Source organism: Aquarana catesbeiana, linkage group LG10 (genome assembly GCF_042186555.1).
Source record: "Aquarana catesbeiana isolate 2022-GZ linkage group LG10, ASM4218655v1, whole genome shotgun sequence".
In the NCBI taxonomy this organism is placed as follows: Eukaryota; Metazoa; Chordata; class Amphibia; order Anura; family Ranidae; genus Aquarana; species Aquarana catesbeiana.
In genome coordinates, this window is record NC_133333.1 from 42,940,674 (window position 1) to 42,964,956 (window position 24,283).

At 42.6% G+C, this 24,283-nt stretch overlaps 1 protein-coding gene across 5 annotated transcripts in view; it reads right to left on the bottom strand.

Moving 5' to 3' along the window:
* LOC141110638 (cell adhesion molecule CEACAM6-like) overlaps positions 1-24,283 on the bottom strand; it is a 455,239-nt gene that overhangs the window by 167,243 nt on the left and 263,713 nt on the right. For 4 of the 5 annotated variants that reach the window (XR_012236311.1, XM_073602104.1, XM_073602106.1 and 1 more), the window contains exons 1-3: positions 16,031-16,197; positions 12,692-13,045; positions 3,431-3,682 (exon numbers count right to left, since the gene is read on the bottom strand). Coding sequence is in view for 4 of the 5 variants with exons in the window: in XM_073602104.1 (XP_073458205.1) it covers positions 3,431-3,682; positions 12,692-13,045; positions 16,031-16,076 (652 nt within the window). In the remaining variant the exon portion in view is untranslated. Of the gene's footprint in view, positions 1-3,430; positions 3,683-12,691; positions 13,046-16,030; positions 16,198-24,283 lie in introns of those variants that run through there. The other variant, XM_073602105.1, reaches the window with a different exon arrangement.

Here is a 24,283-nt window from a genome sequence, read left to right on the forward strand (position 1 = left end):
CCATAGTGTAAAACCATTTATTAAAATGTTGAGATAACATTAAAAAGCCAAATGGCCGCTTACATTTGTAGGGGCCTACCTGGCACTGGGGCTGCTCGTTTGTCAGGGTAAGGTTGGTGTCAGAGACCCATCGCATCGCATCAAGGACGGCGTGCGTTCCACCCGGCGCGAGAGACAACCAGATACCGGAAGTAGGTGTGCAATCACGTGACCACGTATTTTTTATTTTTTTTTATGTTATCTCAACATTTTAATAAATGGTTTTACACTATGGAGACTTTGTTTGTTTCCCATTTATCCATTGCTTGAACGATTGGGACCGGAGGGGTTCATGCCTAAACCATCAACCAGTTATCCAGCCGTCCATGTGAGCAGGCACAATCCTGCATAAGCGCTAGTGACTCTCTTTTTAATTAAAGGGGTCATTGGTATCTGGTAAGCAGATATCTATTACTTCAAGGTGTATTTTTCTTCTTTCTTTTGGTGACGAAACTTTTTATATCAGCGGCAAGAAATTGGCACATATTGGAAGATATCACTTCACTTTAGAATTATCCCTTTCATGACTAAGCCTATTTTTGAAATTTGGTGTTTACAAGTTAAAATCCGTATTTTTTGCTAGAAAATTACTTAGAACCCCCAAACATTATATATATTTTTTTAGAAGAGAATCTAGAGAATAAAATGGCGATTGTTGCAATATTTTTTATCACACGGTATTTGTGCAGCGGTGTTTTAAACACAAATTTTTGGAAAAGTGACACTTTCATGAATTTTAAAAAATCCAAACAGTAAAGTTACCCCAATTTTTTTGTATAATGTGAAAGATGATGTTACGCCGAGTAAATAGATACCAAACATGTCACCCTTTATAATTGCACGCACTCGTGGAATGGCGACGAACTACGGTACCTATGAATTTCCATAGGCGACGCTTTAAATTTTTTTTTACGGTTACCAGGTTTGAGCTACAGAGGAGGTCTAGGGCTAGAATTATTGCTCTCGCTCTGACGATCGCGGCGATACCTCACATATGTGATTTAAACACCGTTTACATATGCGGGCGCGACTTCCGTATGCGTTTTCTTCGCTGCGCGAGCTCGCGGGGACAGGGGCACTTTAAAAAAATTTTTTTTTTTTTATTTATTTTATTTATTTTTGTGCTTTTATAAATTGTGTTTAAATTTTTTTTTTTTTTTTTACTTTTATTTCTGTCACAAGCAATGTAAACATCCCTTGTGACAGTAATAGGTGGTGACAGGTACTCTTTATGGAGGGACACCGAAAACGGCGATTCTGAATACTGTGTACTTTTTTAAATTCGGCGCTATTGGCAGCCGAGTAAACGGGAAGTGACGTCATGACGTCGCTTCCGCATTTACAACAAGAAGGCTGGAACGAAGCCGCTCACAGCTTCGTTCCAGCCCGCCCCCAGCCGCCGAAGATTGCCGATTGGACACCGGGCCTCCCGATCGCATGGGAGGCCCGGTAACAGCGGCGGGAGGCGGCGGGAGGGGAGGGATGTCCCCTCCCGCTCCTCCGGTATAACAACCGAGCGGCTTTTAGCCGCATCGGTTGTTATACTCGGGTAGCCGATCGCCCGCTGAAAACAACGGTACCGGGATGATGCCTGCAGCTGCGGGCATCATCCCGGTATAACCCCAGAAAGCCGAGTACGCATATGTGCGTACGGTCGGCGGGAAGGGGTATTATTCACTGTATTGTGAAAATTTATTATTAGCACCGTTATCAATGTACTGTTTTTGGTAGGCTATGTACTAACTCTACTGCCAATATTTTTATTTATTTAATTTTTATAGTTATGGTATTTAATCAAGCATAATTTTTGTTTGCACTTTAAATATTATATCTTAGTTCCTAGCGCCCCCTATCCATTTATCTACCTTTGATCATTTATGTTCAAATTGGGGAGCAGCTTGATTTATGTGTATTTAGTATATTTTTTTCACTGTTTACATTTAAGTTTATGATTCACTTATTTTTTTACCAAAATTATTGACACCACTGGCGCGGAGGTAGTTGTATTCAATGGACTGAACAAACTTAAGCAGCTCCTTCGGGGGTATCGCTACATGTTTTTTCTGGATTTTTGGTTGATATTCTGTCTCTATCATTTAAAATACACCTATGATAAAAATTATAGACCCTTAATTTCTTTATAAGTGGGCGAAATTACAAAATCTGCAGTTGATCAAATAATTATTTCCCCACTGTATGTGGTTGCTGGTCCTCTGACATCATTGAATACAATGTAGAGCCCTGCAGTGGCTCTAGAGAGTCATGCATTGGATGTGAGGATGCTGAGGAACAGTCCGCCAAAGGGAAGTAGAGGAGAGAGCTGGCTGCTGGATGAGTGGAGGATCAGACAAGTCATTTTAATCCTTATGCCGTTAGCATTAGTAAATAGATAGGAAGGTATATTATATTTACCTCATAGCATATAACGCTCGGTGCACTCTTCTTGTTAGACTTTGTTGACTACATATAAGATGGCACAATGTACAGAACTAATGTGTTTCGGCTATTACAGTCTTCCTCCAGGAATAGCCAAAATGCATTAGCATTCTGTACACTGGGTCATCTTATATGTAACCAGTAAAGTCTAGCAAGAAGAGTACACCGCGTTGCCAGCTTTATTTACTATAGATTGACTGAATTGACTTTATTTGCTATGGGGGACTGAACATCCTGGCCTAAGCATTTGAAACACAGATTTTGCAGTTGAGCTGCGGTATGCGCTGTCTTTATCCATATTATATTTATTTATTATATTATACAGTATTTCTTGTTTTAAACTTTTTTTTTTTTACATTTCTTCAGTTACTTCCTGGTTTTTGGCTTAGGCAAATCCAGGTGGGAAAAAGGGGGTTTCTCAGCTAAGCACACACTCCTGCCTGCTAAGGGCAAGTGGACACCAGGATGTAAATGTTGCATGAATCATCTTCCCTTACTCAAGATGGCCATGGCCAGAAATGCTAGTTGATGTTTTCAAAGGGATTTCTAGGCAAAAGAACTCATGGAGATATGGATTGATGGGGGAGATTTCGTTAGATATTAAAAAGGAATTTAATAGCATGAAGCGTGGTGGTGGTGGTGAGTGGGGGGGGGGGGGGGGGTCTCTAATAGGGACATAAACAGAAATAAATGAAGATCTGTCTCCCAACTAACAGAAAGCCAATTTATTTCTGTCTGTGTTACTGTTGGAAACTTACAATCGCTTCTTGTCTAGTAAAATGTTGTCAGCAGTACAGGAAGTGAGGGTAAATCTCCCAAACAGAGCCACAAATAGCAGTAAAAATCCAAACAGCTTTTTGGCCCAACATTACACTAAGCATAAATCATAGGCCAGCTTAATTAGAGTCAGTATAATTTTTGTATTACTGTTAGTACAACAGTGTTGGCTACTTACATGCTACAGTTATTGTGATGGGATCACTGGTCTTCTTACTGACAGGGTTACTAGTCTCACATCTATAATCTCCTGAGTCTGAACGTTTAATCTTGAAGGAGAGAGTTCTGTTATCTAGAGATAGAGTGGCCCCATCAGGGACCCTGCTCCATACTATCCACTCGGCATTAGTAGAGGTACAGGTGAGGGTGACACTATCATTTTCTTTGGAAAGTGAGGTGGAGATTGTGATGCTAGGTTTGCCAACTACGTCTGTAGAGAGAGAAAAATGTGAACAGTTAGACTACATGAAGGCCTTTCTGGTTAGACTACATACATAATAAATCCCAAAACTAAATGGTATGTTGACCAAAAATAATTAAACAAATTCAGTTTTGGCTGAAATATGGTCAGCTCTCTGGCTTCTAACAACTCTAATGCCCCATACACACGATCAGAAATTCTGCCAGCAAAAGTCGGATGTGAGCTTTTGGTCAGAAATTCCGACCGTGTGTACGCTCCATCGGACTTTTGCTGGCAGAATTCCAGCCAGCAAAAGATTGAGAGCAGGTTCTCTATTTTTCGGTCGGAAAAAGTTCCTATCCGAAAATGCGTTCGTCTGTATGCAATTCAGATGTGCAAAAAAATCACGCATGCTCGGAAACAATTCAACGCATGCTCGAAAGCATTGAACTTCGTTTTTTCGGCTCGTCCTAGTGTTGTACATCACCGCGTTCTTGACGGTCGAAAGTTCAGGGAACTTTTGTGTGACCGTGTGTATGCAAGGCAAGCTTGAGCGGAATTCCATCGGAAAAACCATCCAAGTTTTTTTTCTGACGGAATTTCTGATCGTGTGTACGGGGCATTAGTAACTCCTCAGGGGAAGCTTTATCTTTGAGATCTTGGCTCCACCCCTTTAATTCCACAGACAGTCTGTGAAATTCATGAGGAGTGTCATTGATACTCATCAGAAATATGTTTCACGGTAATGCCAACTTGCCAAAGATTCATGTACATGTTAGTAATTTGAATTTTATAAGGAATTGTCTCAGACAGAAATTTGTCTGTGACACAATATTTACACATTCAACACCGAAAAGGAAAAAGCCTTATTTATCTCCACTTTCCTTATCGGGCAATATATTTCTTTATGAATTTGACAGAACAATAGTGAAAGACAATAAAAGTGTTGCAAATAAAAACGACCTGAATTTGTTGCACACAATGGTTTCTCTGTTTCAAATTTTCCCTCACTTCCTGTCTGGTACAGCATTTTCCTTAAACCAGGAAGTGAGGATAAATTTCTCTAATAAAGCCCAAAGTATAAATAAAGCCTGATAGGGGTTCTAAATGTTTCCCAACCTATTCAAATATAAGAAAAATGTTTTGGCTTTACACATTAAAGTGGACATAAACAGACTGCAAAACATTTTTATTTTATTACCCCCCCCCCCCTCCCTACACTATATCATCAAAAGTATTGGGATACCTGCCTTTACTCGCACATGAACTTTAATGGCATCCCAGTCTTAGTCCGTAGGGTACAATATTGAGTTGGCCCACACTTTGCAGCTATAACAGCGTCAGTTTTTCTGGGAAGGCTGTCCACAAGGTTTAGGAGTGTGTCTATGGGAATGTTTGACCATTCTTCCAGAAGCGCATTTGTGAGGTCAGGCACTGATGTTGGTCACAAAGGCCTGGCTCACAGTCTCCACTCTAATTCATTCCAAAGGTGTTTTATTGGGTTGAGGTGCAGGCCAATCAAGTTCCTCCACCTCAAACTTGCCCATCCATGTCTTTATGGACCTTGCTTTGTGCAACTGTTCCCACAAAGTTGGGAGCATGAAAGTGTCCAAAATGTCTTGGTATGCTGACGCATTAAAAGTTCCCTTAACTGGAACAAAGGGGTCAAGCCCAACCCCTGAAAAACAACCCCACACCATAATCACAACTCCACCAAATGTTTTGGACCAGTGCACAAAGCAAGTTCAATAAAGACATGGAATAGCGAGTTTGGGGTGGGGGAACTTGACTGGCACAAAGTCCTGACCTCAACCCAATAGAACACCTTTGGGATGAATTAGTGCGGAGACTGCGAGGCAGGCCTTCTTGTCCACATCAGTGCCTGACCTCACAGATGTGCTTCTGGAAGAATGGTCAAACATTCCCATAGACACTCTCCTAAACCTTGTGGACAGCCTTCCCAGAAGAGTTGAAGCTGTTATAGCTGCAAAGGATGGGCCAACTCAATATTGAACCCTACGGACTATATTGCTATCACTATCTGTATAACTCATTGTGTAGCCAAACAATTCTGAGTTGCTATATGTAGTGAAATAACAAAACACACTACACTATGGTCTATCTATCTGTCTATCTGTACTTCTATCTTTCTATCTACAGTATCAACATCAAAATAAAATGCAAACAAGATCCAAAATCTGGATTTATCCATATTTGCAAAAGTTTCCACCATTTCAGTTTCTGCTTTACCAGTAATGATAAAATATACAGTAAATAGGAAATATAAGTAAGAAATAATACACCAAATTCAATCATTACTGTATACAGCATCTGGGAACTTGGGATAAGCCAACTCTTTGTACTGAACTTTGGTTGTTTGGGTGTTCGGACGAATAGTGCTTCGGCTTTGAGAAGGTAGAGGTCCGTGTTTCTGCTTAGCAGAAACACAGGATCTCTGTCTTCCCTATTAACAGAACGGGGATCTGCCTTGTTTACATAGGCAGACTGCCGTTCTGCCTCTCTCAGGAACGATCGTTGGGTCCTGGTGGACATTGGGTCTGTCAGACGCACTGATTGGCTCCTGCTGTGTCCAATCACAACGGGAGCTGGTTGCCGGCGGAGAGTGTGACCCACAAGAGCAAAATCACCTACCTGTACGTGATTTTGTGCAGCAGAGCTGCCGCCCCACCGTATGTATACGCTGGGCAGTCGACAAGTGGTTAAAGATATGTTGGGCAGCAAGGGGTTAAACAGTAGCATTACAAACTTGTGAGAAAAACACCATCAGTTTATCCAACTGGTGGCTTGTCAGCCATCCCCAATAGAACATCAGGTGTCTGGCGGCTTGCAGTTCACAGCTAGCTGACGTCTTGCCGGTACTCGCACTGGTGACATTGAGACTAAGCACAGATGGGTCCCCACTGTTTATGCTTCCTGCAGGGTCCAATCATCAACATTTTGGAGCAGGTAACACCTCCCCACTAATTGTCACAGCTTTGGTCCATACACACATATAATGTATCAGGGTTTTTTTTCTTGTCTGTATAGCTCCGTCCTTCCTGCTGGTTGGGACTTTGGACTTTGGTGTACATCGCTACATTTAAACACGAGGCATTTGGTGGTGCTGGCCAGCAAAGCTCTGAAGAAGGGGGTGCTCCCCCGAAACGTGTTAGCGTACTTATGTGAGGTTACAGAAACATTCTGATTTTCTACCTCATGTTATCCTTACATGTACATGCTGTATACCTCTGTACTTTGTGAGTATGCATTTTTTTGATTGCTTTTCATTTTAATAAACACCCTTTTACCCAGGTAATGCACCAGGGGTTTGCGCCTTCCCCTTTTTTGTTTTTGTAGTCACATTGGATACCCCCATCCGAGGAGAGCTGCATCCACCGGGCATTGGATTGTGTATGTGATGTGATACTAGTTGGCAATCCTTCTGATGAGGACCACTGAGCGCTGGGAGTGTTTGGCAGTTTTTTTCATAGTCTTCACTTACCCCAGGCTGGGATCTATAGGCTCAGGCACCATCATTATTAATGCAGCCAGGATGTAGCTTCTAGCATATCTCCCACCCACACATCCCCTTTCTGAGGCACAGCACTGGCTGGGGATTGGAGTATTGGCAGAGCAGACACAGGAGGGGAGAATGGGAGGAGCTGGAGCAGGGCAAGTTCTTTCTCCTCTTCCTTCTATGCAGCCCTGGGGGGGGGGGGGGTGAAATTGAAATCACAGATGCACTGACATATCTGCTGGAGGCTTGCATGGCACCAGAGATCTGCTAATCGCTGGTACAATGCTTTACACTGCAGGCTCCAGAAAAAATAAATAAATAAAAGCAATGTTTTTTTTTACTTTTATTATTTTTTTAAAAGTTAACTTATCCTTTAATCTATGAAGCTGTCAATGATGTCATTTGCCAGCAATTTAAAAAATGTGTTTTCTTTGAAAATGTCAGAGGCGATGCGGCCCTTTCTATAAATTACAGGGATGTGTCCATTTAAAGGCAGGATTAGGGCACCACCAGGAAGGGTATTTAAAGGAATTTGACATTTTTTGATGTTTTACTTTAAGCATTTAAAAAGAATCACTGCTCTTAGCTGAATGGATTTTTAATTTTTTATTATTATTATTTTTTTGCATTGGTACATTTCCCAAGGGCAGTGCCTATAGTATTTTTATTACACTACCTTGCCCATTAGCCCAGAAAATTGCCATTTTATATCTAGCACCCTCTAGTTAGGAAGGTGCTAGTGGTTAGATTTTTCTTTAGAGTAGGAATATTTAGGCAGGCCTAGCTGGTGGCTAGGCCTGTTTGTTTTCATTCTGGGCTGTGACTGGTTCAGGGTAGGGCTGGGTGACTCACAGGTAGCATCACTGTCACATCCCTCTTCTTTCTAGAAGGTGCTAGAAAGAGTGGAGGAGAGGAGAGGTGGAGCTGCCTGGGGTATTCTGAGGAGCATTGACCAATCCCCAACTCGGATTGGCAGGGGGCAGGCCTCCTTAAATACCCAGGGTCAGCCCAGCTGGGGAGGAGCTGTTGGGTGGAAGAGCTGGAGTGAGAGAGTGTGGAGGCTGTCGGGGCCCATAGGGAGCAGGGGGGGTGACCTTGGGCCTGGGCTTGGGTCCAGCCAGGAGAAGAAAAGATCCTGGGAGAGAGACACATGATAGAGCAAGGAGAGGACAGCGAGAGAGAGAGCACTGCTAAGTGACTACAGAGAGGACAACTGGTCGCAGCCAGGAGGGCTGGTGAGTGAAGCACAGTCGGGAGTATTGGGGAGGCACACCTGAGAGAACTGGGAGTTTGCAGTTTGAGATTTGTGTAGAACCAGAAGAGAGGACTGTGGGAAAGGCAGTAGAAAGAGGCAGCTGCAGCCAAGAGGGCTGGCAGGGCCTGAAGAGGGTTTACTGGGATCAGTAGCCGAGTTGAGGACGGTTAGCACCGGAACTATTTCTACATCATAGGGGCCTAAGGCCCCTGCTCGCAAAAGGCAATTCACTGAGGCCTGGCTGAATTAGTGTCAGGCCTAACCATGTGGTGCTAGCTGGTCTGGGAATCTGCAGCAAGTGAAGTGCTGGAGGAGTAACGGTCTGAAGCAAGTGAAGTACTAGAGGAGTAACGGTCTGCAGCAACTGAAGTGCTAGAGGAGTAACGCTCTGCAGCAACTGAAGTGCTAGAGGAGTAACGCTCTGCAGCAACTGAAGTGCTAGAGGAGTAACGCTCTGCAGCAACTGAAGTGCTAGAGGAGTAACGCTCTGCAGCAACTGAAGTGCTAGAGGAGTAACGCTCTGCAGCAACTGAAGTGCTAGAGGAGTAACGCTCTGCAACAACTGAAGGGCTAGAGGAGTAACGGTCTGATGCAAGCGAAGTTAAAAAAAGTGATGGACAGACTCCCTGGCTTTTATTTTGTATGTTGCCATGCTGGTTTGTTGGTTCTCTTGAGGTCTTTTAATGTCAATGTTCTTTTGTTTTGCACATCGAGGCCTTCGGGTAAGACTGCGTAGGTTAAGCATTTTAATGAATAAATAAATAAATTCTAATAATAAAAGTGCTGGAGGAGTAAGGGAAAGAGGTCTTAAAGTGATTGTAAAGTTTTTGTTCTTTGTTTTTTTTAATAACAAACATGTTCCCAGATAGCAAGTATCACTTGCCACAAATTTGTGGCAGTGTTGAAATGTAAGTCTGTTAACTTGCTGCAAATTTTCACTGGTAAGTTGTACACTTGCAGAGTACTTGAAGCACAAGTTCTAGATGACAATTTTCCAATTTGTAGCAAATTTTTGTGGCAAGTCTCTAGCACGAGCAAAGTTGCAGTGGTGAGTCTACAGCAAGAGCTCTGCAGTTCTACAGCATGAAAATTCAGTCACAGTGCCCCCCTGTGGTGGGATGACTATTGCACAACATAACTGAACTAGAACGTGCAGCAGATTTGCAGAATATTTGCAAAGAAAGTTGATCTGGAGTCATGCAATGCGGACTTGCTTCAATTGTGCAACCAACTTGTGAAGCCTGGCAAGTCTAGCAATAGCTTAGCAATTCATTTTCAAACTTGCAGCACATTTGCTTGCTATCTGGGTTATACTTACCTCCTCTGTGCAGTTGGTTTTGCAGAGAGCAGCCCAGATCCTCCTCTTCTCGGGTCACTCTTTTCTGCTCCTAGTCCCTCCCTCCTTTGAGTGCTCCTCAGCCAGCAGCTTGCTACAAGGTGCACCCAAGCCGAGTCAGAGCTTCATGTACCCAGATAGCAAGGATAATAAATTTGTGGCAGTGTTAAACTGTAATGCCCTGTACACACGGTCGGACTTTCCAACGGAATATGTGCGATCGGAGCTTGTTGTTGGAAATTCCGACCGTGTGTGGGCTCCATCGGACTTTTTCCATCGGAATTTCTGACACACAAAGTTTGAGAGCATGCTATAAAATTTTCCGACAACAAAATCCGATCCTTTAAATTCCGATCACGTGTAGACAAATCCGACAGACAAAGTGCCACGCATGCTCAGAATAAATAAAGAGATGAAAGCTATTGGCTACTGCCACGTTTATAGTCCCAACGTACCTGTTTTACGTCACCGCGTTCAGAACGATCGGATTTTCCGACAACGTTGTGTGACCGTGTGTATGCAAGACAAGTTTGATCCAACATCCGTCGGAAAAAATCCATGGATTTTGTTGTCGGAATGTCCGATCAATGTCCGACCGTGTGTACGGGGCATAAGTCTGTTAACTTCGACTAGATGTGCTACCGGCACAAAACTAAAAATATACTAGTTTGCTGCAATCATGTAAGCCTACACAAAAATGGTAGAGTATCAATATAATATAAAAGTGGATTGCGCTAACCTCTGTGTATGATACCACTGCTGAAATATGCAAAAATAAGATATCTATCCTATGTAGATTGCTTTTCTTTTCTTTTTATCAATTAATATTGTGTCAAAAATATATTGTCCACATAGTGTTTACTAGTGACAAAATAATATTCCAAAAAAACTGTTTAAAGTGCTAGTGCTAAATATAAAATATGACAAATATTAAAAAATGTGCAATGTGCCAATATTTCTTAGTGACCATCAAATATCACATATCACCATGCATATATACTACATACATGCTGCAAAAAATGTCCTCAACATGTGCATAAACACTACAGCCCACTAGATGTCCTCAGTGGGTGATTACTTCTATGCAATGACTTTAGGTGCTACCAAAAACGATTTAAAAAAATATTAATACTAAACAATGTGCCAATATTACTAACAAAATATCACATATCAACATGCATATGTACTACATAGTGCAAAAAAATAAATCAATGTCCTTCACATTTGCAGAAACACCACAGTACACTGGATGTCTTCAGTGAGTGATCACTTCTGTGCAATGACGTTTCTTTTCAGTATATTGTGCTCTTAATTCACCACTTATTGTGACTTCACCACCACCTCATGCAATGGCCACTCACCAGATGTAATAAGAATAAACGCCTTTGGTTCATTAAGGATAACCAATCCGTTTGTGATGGGTCCAATAGCAGTCTTTCCAAGCAACATATTAGTATCTCTTGCTCTGTTCAGTGCTCATAAAGACATATGGATAGCCATCATGGTATAGTATGTAATTTCATTTTATTAAAAAAGTTAAAAACATAGTTAAACTCACATGTTATGGTGCCCTTAAGCCGGCACCAAGCAAATCCAGCAGTGTATATGGAGAGCGGTGTCTCAGTTTGTTTCCTCACTATCACTGTGTCTCCTCACAGCCGCATGCGTTCCAGGCCTCACTCTCGTTCAACTGGAAGTGATGAGAAAGTTCCCAGCAGCCTCTACGTGTTTCGCAATGTAATCTGCGTCATCAGGAAGCTGCTGTGTCTATACCCATGTCCCCATGGGTAAATATAAACTGCTAAATACCTTTTCTCATCAGCAGTATATAGCAGTCTTGTGACTTCTATCAGTGCCCAGCCAAGCACTGGTTAAAGCTTGTAGGAGGAGTTTTATGACTGTCCTATGAGACTGCAAAACCCCTGACCCTCTGTCTGGACAGTGCTGATTAGCTCTGTGCTAATCATATGCAATCTCCCAAGAAAAAAAAAAAACTCTTCTTTTGGTGATCAAATACCACCAAAAGAAAGTTCTATTTGTGGGGAAAAAATATGTCAATTTTGTTTGGGTACAACGTCGCATGACCGTGCAATTGTCAGTTAAAGCGACGCAATGCCGTATCGCAAAAAATGGCCTGGTCATTAAGGGGCAAATCCTTCTGGTCCTTAAGTGGTTAAAGTGCATCACTGTCTACTTGACTGGGCCGCATCTAGTGACTGTACTGCAGCCTAATGCAACAGGAGGATCATTTTTGCGGTGGATGCACAGTAGAGTAATATTACGGCACGTGAACACCCCTGTCTGCTGCCTTTGCAACTTAGGAACGGGTGATTGGGGCGGGTGCTAAAATCGTGGTTTAACCATGTGTTTTTAAAGTTGGAGTAAACTCCAATGCATGAATTTAACCTATAGGTACTGTAAATATTTCCTAAACATGCACTATTTAGGAGATATTTACTGTAGATGCAGCTTGTGACGTCACTGACGCATGTGCTCTGAAGGAACGGCACACCCATGCACGGGAGTGACATCATCGTGGCTCTGGCCACTCACATAGCCAGAGTCCACGAACCCGAAAGGAAGACCGGGTGAAGATGAAAGCGCCTTCAGCTGAGACGGCATGCTGCTGGAGGGCTTCATTCTGTGCTAAAATGCATCACCTTTGAAAAAAAATAAAGTCAGCGGTTTACTATTGCTTTATCGCCCCCCCCCCCCCCCCAACTGCAGGTTTAACCAATCTGTATCCGGGACACAGACTGCAATTTACTTCCCGACAGGGATTCTAACCCCTCACCACTATCCATATTTTTCCCTTTAGTTACACTTCAGTTCCCCACCATGTATTCCTTTTACATTAAAATAAATACAGTGAACAAGAAATAAATAAATTTCAGTAAAATCTGTCTGACAATTTTCATATACATTACTCACCATAGATTTTCATGTATACAGTTGTATCACTTTGATTTATAGTTGTTTGTATCTTCACTATGTATTTTCCCTCATCAGTCATATTTAGGTTGGAGATCTTTAGAGATCCATCTGGGAGAGGTGTCATCCTACTATTGTACAGAGGTCCAGGAATTATTGGATTATCACCAGGGATATATGTAAGGATTAGATATTCTCTGTTTGTGTTCGGTCCTTTAGACCAGAAAAAAGACTGAATTCTCCCAGTAATCCCAGTAACACTCAGAGTGACAGATCCTCTGATGACCGGATTCTGAGGGATCAGCTGAATATTCATCATTCCACCGGACACATCCACCAACACACCGAGGAGAACTACAAGAGAAAGATAAGAAGATCAGTGATTGTATGTTTCAAATATAAAGCAATATAAAATTATAGTGATCAGTTCACCTCACAGCTCACATGGGAAAAAGAAGAATATGTCTGTACTGTTCTGATTGGTCAACCAATCCTGACCTGTAATTTATAACACATTAGAAAATAAAAACGTGAAAATAAAGATCCTGGTGCACAGTAGTAATGAGCTGCACTGCCCTGGTTTCAGTTTGAGCAGAGTTCAGAAAAGTTCAAAGAATTTTGGATGCATAACCCAAACCCTACTGAAATCAATGGGAGACGAATCTGTAAAAATAAAAATGGCCATTTTCTAGAATAAGGGCTGGTTCACATCAGATGAAGTCCTGTGCATTTTTATCTTGCATCAAAAACATATTGAACAGTGTTAAACATGGATTCCAATGGCCCTAGTTCACATCAGCGCAGTGCATTCCAGTGCAGTCAGCAAAAGTAGAACAAGTTGTATTTTCTGTGTATGGAATGCATCTGGAACGTTGGAAAATGCATGCAGAAACCCATCTGGAATGCAGAATTTGTGGTGTGAAAATGTATGGTGTAAAGCCTCGTACACACTACTAGTTTATGTTCATTCAACCCAGTGGGTTAAGGAAAAAAAATTGACAGCTCAGGTTGGAGCTGATTTACTAACAATCCGGTGAGAGCGCTGTTTGGGAGCCAGTTGGCAGGCCCTTTTTGGTCACGACCCTTCGACAGAAAGCAGGGAATAAAATACAGCATATCCCGGAAGCCGAGTACACACGAGTCGAATGTCAGGAGACATTTGCAAGTTAAAAAAAAACAAAAAAAAAGTCTGACATTCGGCCTGTGTGTATGTCAGTCTGTCGGATGAGCATGCTGGAAAACCAGCAGCCGACCGACTCCCAGTCAGTGTTCTCAGCCAATGGCAGACAGCGCTGATAGAAGTGTTCTGGCCGGGGGCCATTTCCATGTTAGAACACAACAGCTCAGTGGGGGAGATCTTTGCATAGTGAATACAGTGGCTCAGACTGGAGCCAACAGTCTTTTTTGGTTCAACCCACTGGGCTGAACGGAAAAAAAAAACAAATTCCCAGATAGCAAGCAATTGTTCTGCAAGTTTGAAAATGATTTTCTAAGCTATTGCTAGACATGTCAGGCTTCACAAGTTTGTTGCACAATTGCAGCAAGTCCGCATTGCATGACTCCAGATCAACTTTCTTTGCAAACATTCTGCAAGTCTGCTGCAAGTTCTGGTTCAGTTATGTTGTGCAATAGTCATCCCACCACAGGGGTCACTGTGGCTGAATTTTCATGCTGTAGAATTGCAGAGCTGTTGCTGTAGAATCACCACTGCAACTTTGCTTGTGCTAGAGACTTGCAGTGTAAATATGCTACAAATTGGAAAAATGTCAACTAGAACTTGTGCTTCAAGTACTCCGCAAGTGTACAACTTGACAGTGAAAATGTGCAGCAAGATCACAGACTTACAGTTTAACACTGCCACAAATTTGTGACAAGTTATCCTTGCTATCTGGGTAGTGTGTACCAAGCTTTAGTAAAAGCAGCCCACAGTACACACAAAAACACTTGTTAGGCACCCATTTTTATCCCTTTGATCACCCCTGATATTAACCCCTTCCCAGCCAGTGTCATTAGTACAGTGACAGTGCATATTTTTAACACAAAATGTCAAGTGTCAGTTAGTGTCAGATTGTCCACCATACTATCACAGTCCTGCTATAAGTCCCTGATCACCGCTATTACTATTATAAAAAAGAAAGAAAACTATAACATAGTTTGTAGACTCTATAATTTTCATGCAAACCAATCGAAATACGCTTATTGTGATTTTTTAAATTTTTTTACTAAAAATATGTAGCAGAATACATATTGACATACATTTTTAAAGAAATTACATTTTTTTTTTATAGCAGAAAATTTTCGGTCTTTTTTAGCTTACTTATAGCGCAAAAAATAATAAACCCAGTGGTGAACAAATACCACCAAAAGAAAGCTCTGTTTGTGGGGAAAAAATGATATACATTTTGTTTGGGTACAGTGTTGCATGACTGCGCAATTACCTGTTAAAATAATGCAGTGCCAAAAGGCAAAAAATGGCCCGGTCAGGAAGGTAGGTAAATCTTTGGAGCTAAAGTGGATCTCCTAAATCACCATAACTATGACTAATGTGAGTCACTCACATCATGTACAATTACTGTGCGCTTTTGTGACATAAAACTAACACATTGTCATTTGTAGTATAGTTTAGTTGTGAAAGAAGGCATGCACACTGCATTACTTGTATAAGGGTGACAGAGTACAATAGAGAAAAATTGTTCAAGCCCAACCCTGGGCAGAAAACAAAAAAAATGTCCCCATGAAGTGGGGCTGGGCCTGCACTGTACGGGGGGTTCCTGCATGTTTCGTCCAGGGGTGAACAGAAAGCATGTATTCATCCGCCTGATCCTCCACTCCAGCGGCAGATGTCGCTCCCCCATGATCCAGAAGTGGATTGTTATTGACATTATTGTGTCCAGAGCAGGTCTTTGGGTTTGATGTCAGGAACAGTCTACTGCATAAGACTGTGAGACCACGAGGCGGGGGGGCGGGGGGTTAGAGCCCCACTGCCATTGCTTAACTCTCCTTCTAAAAATGCTGTCAAGCTGACCATCTACTTCAATAGTTTGAGTTCCTTACCTGGAATGAGAATGCAGATAAGGACCGCTGCTGTTTCTGATCTGCATGAATGTTCTGGGTCAATGATGCAGAAATTGCTGAAGCCAGTAGGTTAGCATTAAGGCCAGGCAAGTAGTATTTTCAGAAGGCAATCAGCAGTGATATCCCTTAAAAGCCTGATGAAACAGAACAAGAAACAGCTCCACAGACACCAGTCTTTGGGTCTAAAGTTTTGAATAGACCTGCCCCTGACTCCAATTCCTTTCTTTCAGTACTTTTTTCTCACCCTAATGACCCCACTCTTACCTGACACAATAACAAAGGAGCCGAATGAATGTTGTTTGGTGATCATTTCCAATACACGACAAACGCAGACACAGAAATAAAACGATAAACTTCTCAGATATTGTGTGCGTTATCTCCGGGCTCCTCTGTGTCTCCTTGGTGTGAATCCCTCTGTACTCGGAGGCTCAATGTGTAATTGATGTGAAAGGGGAAGTTTAGCAACACTTCACAGTTAGCTGTCACCCCGCACACACCTCCGTTCTATTCATAGTATAAAAAAGTGCGCTTACAATCCATACAAACAGGTGATGTTTAGCGTAACACAAAATATATTGAAATATAGCAACCAAATGCATAAATAAAATGCAGCAAATAATTACATAAACAAAACCACATGTGGGGTGAAAATGAATCTAATCAGATATGATATGACCTGTGAAATAAATGCAAACGTGAAAAATCAAACAATACAGTTCAAAAAATTTGTGTATATTATTGGGAAAAGTGAATCTAAAAATTATATGAAAATTGTAACTCCAGTCTATGAAGTGAAACAATATAAGAAAAGTTCATCAGTGTGAGGAACCATCATCCATCTTCCATAGACGCATCATCCATATGCATAGACAAAAGAAAAGAAGCATAGAAGAGTGATGTGACTCCACTTGCGGTGAATCCAAAGAGTAAAAGTTAAAGATGGACCCTTACCCTCGGTGATGGACCCCCTATTAGCGAGGTCTTACGAGCGTGCAGACTTCGCCCTCTGCAGGGACCATGTAGGGAAGATATCTGCACAGCTGACAGATCAAACGTCTCCGGTCCGGGCTGGTCCAAGTCTTGAACCTGGAGGGGGGAGAAGCGCTCACTTGCTTCCAAAATAGTGGGGGGAAGAAGCGAAAACAGGGCTCCAATAGTGTAAATAAGTTTCGGATTTATTGTAAAAATAAATATAACAAAAACGGAGCGTGCACACTCTGTGAAAATACTGATAAAAATTATGCCGGCATTAAAACAAACGAACACCCGTGCAATATTTGCTATATTTCAATATATTTTGTGTTACGCTAAACATCACCTGTTTGTATGGATTGTAAGCGCACTTTTTTATACTATTTTTTGAGTTTGTACACTGATATTGGTGTGTTATTAGTGCGGCTATCAGCCTGTTTTTTAATTAGGCTCCGTAGCGCGGTTTTTCCAATTTATTTAAATTTATTCATAGTATAACATATTCAGTTTTCCATACGTAAAGTATACCTCTTTGTTTATTTTTTTCATTAAATTTAAACTGCCCAATAAAAAATAAAAAGAGTCTCTCACTACAATAATTATTTTCGAGCTTCCACTGTTCCTGTAGAAAACACTCTTGCAGGCAGGTGTAGTCTACCTTGTCCACTGCAGGTGGCGCTAGCTGCAGTGGCACTGCATTTGGAGAGGAATTCAGGAGAAACATGGTTCCTCTAGGGTTTGCTGGGTCACTGGAGAAGCAATCCAATTGGATGCTGTGGTCCCATGTAACTTTGGCGACCATCTTGGGTCAGGCAGAGCCTTTTTATCTCTTGTTCCCAGGTTTGGCACACTTTTGGAAGGTTAGTAGAGTAAGGACAGGTATCCCACCTATAAGGGACATTACTAGCGCTAGTGAAAGTTTTCTGAAGAGGAGGGAAAGCATAAGGTTGCATCTCTTCTGGACACCTTCCCGATTGGGCACTAGATGGTCAGGCTGCAATTTGTCCCTCTCAACAGGCGCTGTCAATCTGGCTAGAATTTGCTCTTTCACGTTGTTGGAAACTGTATGTGCACCTGGCTGGGCAGCTTTACCACCTGGTTTGTTGTGAGCTGTTGCTACATATCTCAATACAGGTTTTACATTGCACCTAAATGTGTGAATTATTGCCGCCGCATACGCTGCACCCCATCGCAGTTGGCAGGATATGTCCCTTGCAGCCGGTGCGGAAGGAGGACTGAGCTCCAGCATGGCTCCGCTAGGATCAGCCTTAGCCCTAATACCAAAGTTTAATGGCTCTAGCAGAGTGAAAGAAGAGACTGGAGAGTGCCACATGCCTGTACCAGGTCCCGGCCCAGCTGGTGGCAGAGCTGGCCATTAACGCCTTAAAGATCGATGACCGCCACACAGTGATGGCACTCCTAGAACATGAGCGGGCCACTTTTTTATCCATAAGAAAAAAATTTATTCGGAAGAACATATAAATACATACCGACATTTCAATTACATTGAAGGATACATTCCAACATTAGGTGCATAAACTTGTATATTCTGCATACTGCACAGTTATCCATCATTCCTTGAACTATTCATTTATTTATACATTGCTTGACTATCTATGTGAAGCACGTGCCTCAGTCAAATTTAATACACCAGCATCAATAAGAGAACAAAGGAAGGAGAAAAAGCTAAAGAAGAGGAGAATATGAGAGAAGAAAGTGATAGTGGGAAAAGGAATTGCTCTGCCGATCTGACTTTTAGTACCTCAGACTCCCACACCCAGTAATCTACCCATGACCAAATCCACCGGGGCTAGCCCAGGTACATTCAGCCACGATCCCCAAAGTTTCTCGAATTTCTGTGGGCAACCTCTGTGTTGTTAAATTATTTTTTCTTTCCTTAACATTTCCCCCACTGCATTAATCCATTCTTTGAGAGCAGGAGGCTCTTCCGAAATCCAATGTAGCATTATTAGCTTACGTGCCATGAATAGAACTCTGGTAACTGCCACTTTGATATTTTCTTCCCACCCCAACTCATCTATCACATTGAGCAAACAGTGTTTTGGATCTGTGGGTAACGAGGCCTGAAACACCCTGCTAACGGTGTCCACCACCCCCTTCCAGTAAGGGTGGAGCTTTGGGCACCTCCACAGTAGGTGGATCAGGTCTCCATGGTCCCTTTTGCATCTGGTACAAAGTGGAGTGGATCTAAGACTCATAGTAAACAGTCTATGGGGGGTATAATATACTCTTAGTACAACATAAAGTTGTGTCAATCTTTGCAAAACATTTAAAGAGCATGTGGGCACTGCCTGCAACACCTCCTCCCACTGATCTCCATCAAGCGGGCCCACATCTCTCTCCCACTTGGCCAACATTCCCAAGGGATGTTTACCCAGAAAGTTTTGTAGTAACATACTGTAACACTGCAATATAAATCCCTTAGTGTTGGTGGCCCCAGCAATCAGATTAAATAAAGGTGTTGGCGACGAGATCCACTCTGAGGATTTACTCTGTGCCATTACCGCATGTTTTAATTGCATGTAGTAGAACTGCATGGGCTGTGGTAACCCAAAAAGCCTCTGTAATACCTCAAATGTATGCAATTGCCTATTTTGGAAAATCTGTCTGATATACACCACCCCATATGTCCTCCACACCGCCCCATGCTGTATCTTGGTCAATTCTGGGTACGTATCATTGAACCAGATTGGGCTGTAGTCCGTGTATCCTGTTACTCCCTGTATATATTTAGTCTTGGTCCAGATTTTTTGGATAAGGTCATAAGTCGGGTATTTCTTATTCGGTTTGCCAAAGTCTAACGCGTCAAGGGCTGTCGGTACCGAGTCTCTCTTTACTGTGTGTAACATTACAAGTTCTGAGGAATTACATATATCTCTCTCTTTCTCTGTGCCGACGTGTATTGTACCTATTCATTGCTGTAGTTGTGCAGCTAAATAGTAGAGCCAGGGGTTTGGTAGGGCAAGCCCTCCTTCATCCTTGGGACGTTGGAGATGTTCGAGTTTAATCCTTGGAGATCGGCCTTTCGATATAAGCAGTCGAAATAGGGAGTTGATAATTCTAAACGTCTTTAAGGTCACTACCATGGGTGCATTATGGAGAATGTATAATAGTTAGGGCATAAGAATCATTTTAATCAAATTCACCCTGCCTGCTACCGACAGACAGAGTGAATTCCATGTTTTAATCCGTTCCCTAAACCTTTGCAGCAATGGAGTCATATTCAATCTACCATAGTCCCGGATCTCAGGCGTCACCTGGATACCTAGGCATCTGAATGAGGTAGTCAAGGATACCAAACTAGTAGTAGGGGGAGTTCCCCCTTCATCAATAAGCATCAGGGAGGATTTAGTCCAGTTAATCTGGAGTCCCGAATACCTGCCAAATTCCCCTATGGTGGACATAGTCTCTGTGAGAGATTTGTCTACATCTCCAAGCAGGATCATGGTGTCGTATACATATAACATAAATTTTTCCTGTAGTTATTGGGTATGTGGACGGGGGATTATAACGGTGCCAAGGTCAAAAAAATATTTTCAAAGAAAAGTAATAGAGAGAAGGAATAAAAAGCAAAAAATACAAAATTTATTGATAATCTGGCATAGACAAAATACACATTACATACAATATCATGTTACACTAAAAGGAAGATTATGGATACATGTACTGTAAGTGACCCTAAAAATAGTAGGGTGGGCCAGGTGGAGATGGCCGTTGAAGGAGGAGGGCTCAATTTCCTACATGTTTCGCCAAGACATTGGCTTCTTCAGGGAACAGGAGCTCATAAAGTAGATATTTAAAAACAATTCTGTGTGGTAAACATGAAAAACATGGTGAGAGCAATAATTTAACCGGACACTACATAGTGTAAACAATAAAAATAAAAGATGGAGACTGTGGCTGGACAGTCATGCGACCAAAGGCTCCACACTAAGTAACGGTGATGCAAACATACCTGGGGCCTCAGTGCCCGAGAAGGGAGGGAGGAGAAGGGAAAGGGGAACACAGCCACCCAAGGGGATCCCCGCAGGGGAGCGGCCAGGCCGCGCCGTAAATTGTGCCTGCAGGGGGCATACAGTAAACCTGGCAAAGGAATGTAAAGATAACCATAAGTCATGATGCACTTGTAATAATAATCCAGAGATAAAATAGCACTTCCGTGCATTATATTCGAGAGAATACATAAAATGTATATATATGTATGTATATGAGTAAATGTATCTATATCTCTAGAGAAAAAAAAGGAAAAAAAGTGCGGACTTACATGTATGTTTAAAAACCGTAGAAAGAAAATATGGTCACGAGGTGCCTGTAATAGATGTATGCACACAGCAGGGGCAAAACGTCAAGATTGGACCAAATCAATGGTCCAATTGGACCCGGCCTGATTAAAGAAATAGATACCATTAGTGGTGGTACTATTAGTAACTAGGACCATATGGAGTAGTAGTGCCTGTACTTACTTAATAATGTCAGCTGTAGAGAGAGATTCTCATAGCAACACGTTCACAGGTGTGTAATACCTAGTCTGTCATGGCGTAGACACTGTTAATTGAAAGAATCAATCTTGGCCAGCAGAATGAAAAGCAGGTCCAAAGTGGCTCCTAAAGGATGTATAGGAGCATGATGAATAGTTCGTTTAAAAGGCATAAAGTAAGAGTGTTTTAAAGGGTAAAAGTTACCTTGTAACTGTGTGCAGAGAAGATACAGGCACGTCTCTCGTCCATCAAGGAACTGAGGAACTGGCCGGTTACTTGTATGCCCCCCACACCTGATCAGATGATGATCAGGTGTGCGGACGCAAACGAGGGGTGTTCACGGCTGCGCACTGCGCGGTGCCTCGGAACTACAGGTTCCATCATGCATCGCGCGCGCATGCTCAGAGTGTACGGCCCGTGTGGCGAATGGGGAGGCGAACAACCCTGGAATGGGAGGTGCCCAGGTGTCGCCTCGTCCAATCTGCCGATGGAAAAGGAGGGCCGGAGAGTCTGAGAACAGACGTGGGCACCCTGGGGCAGACAAAAGTCTGCACCTTGGCGTCCGTACAGGCAGAAACAGCGCTGGCCACGCCGGCCCCAAGCGGGGAGAGCCCACACAGTGACCGCCCACCCCCCACACATCAACCAACCCCCCCCAAAATCAGGAGCTGACCAAGGCACCCAGGAACGAGTGCAGACCGGTGGTGGGGCACAGCGGGGCATGAGGGGTAGTGTGCTAAGACACAGGGTAGGAGGATGAGGCCTATACTGCCCAACATTCCGCAGGGGTCACTGGGGAAAGTGGGAAGTACCTGTGTGTCGGCACACGACAACCAGCCACAATGTGTGTAAAGTGCATAGAAAACCATTGGGTCCTAGTATGCCAATAAAGTTTATAACCAAAATTACAAGTGCAGAAAAGGAAAAGATACGTTAAACAACACATATCTATAGCACAACTTATATGCTGCAGCACATATATGGCGATATTTTTAATAATAACAATAAGAATTTAATATAACGAGTAAATACAAACTGAATATACTGTGTATATCAAACAGAATATATAGGGTATAGAATCAATATAAATACTTATAGAGGCAATACATTCATGGCAATTGCAGATAGTGCAATGTTTCACAGTACTAAAGGGGAATTTTGTGGAGGGGACCACAGGTGGAGCCATGGCAATAAAGGGGAAAGAAGGTCAAAAAGCTGCGAAGAATGGAGAACTGGAAAAGGGGGGTGGGGGGCTCAAAGAAGGGGAGACAGGTAAAGGTGGAAATGGGAAAAAGAACCACACACGACGTTGCCTAGAGAGTGGGCAATAAAAAAGAGAAATAAATGGTAGATAAAAGTATTTAAACTGATACGTATTAGAGAAAGGGCTTGAAACTCAAATATTCATTGAGTCCTGGGGAAATGGTGGCATTTAATGTATGAATCCATTTTGTTTCAAGTCGTAGTAGTAAGTTGTCAGTACTGCCACCTCTTGCATGTGGGGGAATATGTTCAAGTGCGGAAAATAGAATAACATGGGGGTCATAATTATGTTGGGCAGCAATGTGCCTATTGATGGCCGTGGTGGTGGTGTTCTTATAGAGTGGTTTGATATGATCCCGAATACGAATCTGAAAGGGGCGCTTAGTTTTACCAACATAGAATGAGCCGCATTGGCATTGAGCCAGATATACGACCCCAACAGTGACACAGGTGACATAGTGTCTGATGGTATGTGTTTTTCCATTGGGTAAGTTGACAACTTTAGAGTTGGCAACAAATGCACATATGTCACATTTACCACATTGATAGGTACCAGTGGCAGTAGGCCTGTGTGTAATATCAATGGAATGATGACTGTGAATCAAACGATCACGAAGAGAAGGGGAGCGTCGGTAAGTGATATCAGGGTATGTATTGATATATTTAGCAATAATAGGGTCAGATGTAAGTAGAGGCCAAAATTGTTTAAGGACATCTTTAATTTGAGTGTGCTGATTAGAGAATTGGGTGATGAGTCGTGTGGGTTGTTTAGAGTCCAATGGTTTATCAGGAAAGACCAAATCTTTCCGATTAAGTTTCTTTGCCTTGTGGAATGCTTTTTTTAGCAAGGAATGGCTATAGCCTCTATCTAAGAGTCTGTTGTAGAGGTCATGTGCCGCCTTGAGAAAATCATCCTCACGGGTACAGTTACGTTTGATCCTAACATATTGGCTATATGGGATGCTTCGAAGGAGAGGCTCAGGGTGGGCACTCTGGGCGTGCAGAATTGTATTGCCCGAAGAGGGTTTGCGGTATAGGGTGGTGTAAACTTGGCCGTTGGGTTGTACACCAATCTGGAGGTCCAGAAAGTGGATCTGCGATTGGCTGCACTCCATAGTAAACTTGAGGTTATATGTATTTTTAGTGAGGCTTTGTACGAATAGAGATAGTTCTTCCATGGTGCCAGCCCAAAACAGCAGTATGTCATCAATATACCTGTACCAGGATATGATCCTGGACAGGTAGGGATTAGGATGAGTCAAATCAAAAAGTTCCCTCTCCCACCCCCCCAGGTACAGGTTGGCGTAGGCGGGGGCACACTTGGTCCCCATAGCCACGCCCTGTACCTGGAGGAAGTGGGAGGAACCAAACATAAAGTAATTGCGTGTAAGTATAAATCTCAATAGTTCGAGGACAAAGTCTCCATATTTGTCATATTGAGGGCCTCTAGCTCGAATGAGTTTGCTAATGACTGAGATGCCTCTGTTGTGAGGAATTATGTTGTACAGACTCTCCACATCTAGGGCTACCAACCATGTGCCACTGGGCAGAGATTGGCCATCTAATATACGAAGGAGATGGATAGTGTCCTTTATATATGAGGGCAGAGCTACAACATGGGGTGCCAAATATTTGTCTACCAGTGCACTAGCAGATTCTGTGAGGCACTGGCGACCAGAGACAATTGGACGACCAGGAGGGTGGTCAAAGGATTTGTGCAGTTTAGGAAGGGAGTAGAAGGTAGGAGTGGTAGGTTCTTTCACATAAAGAAACTTCCATGTGT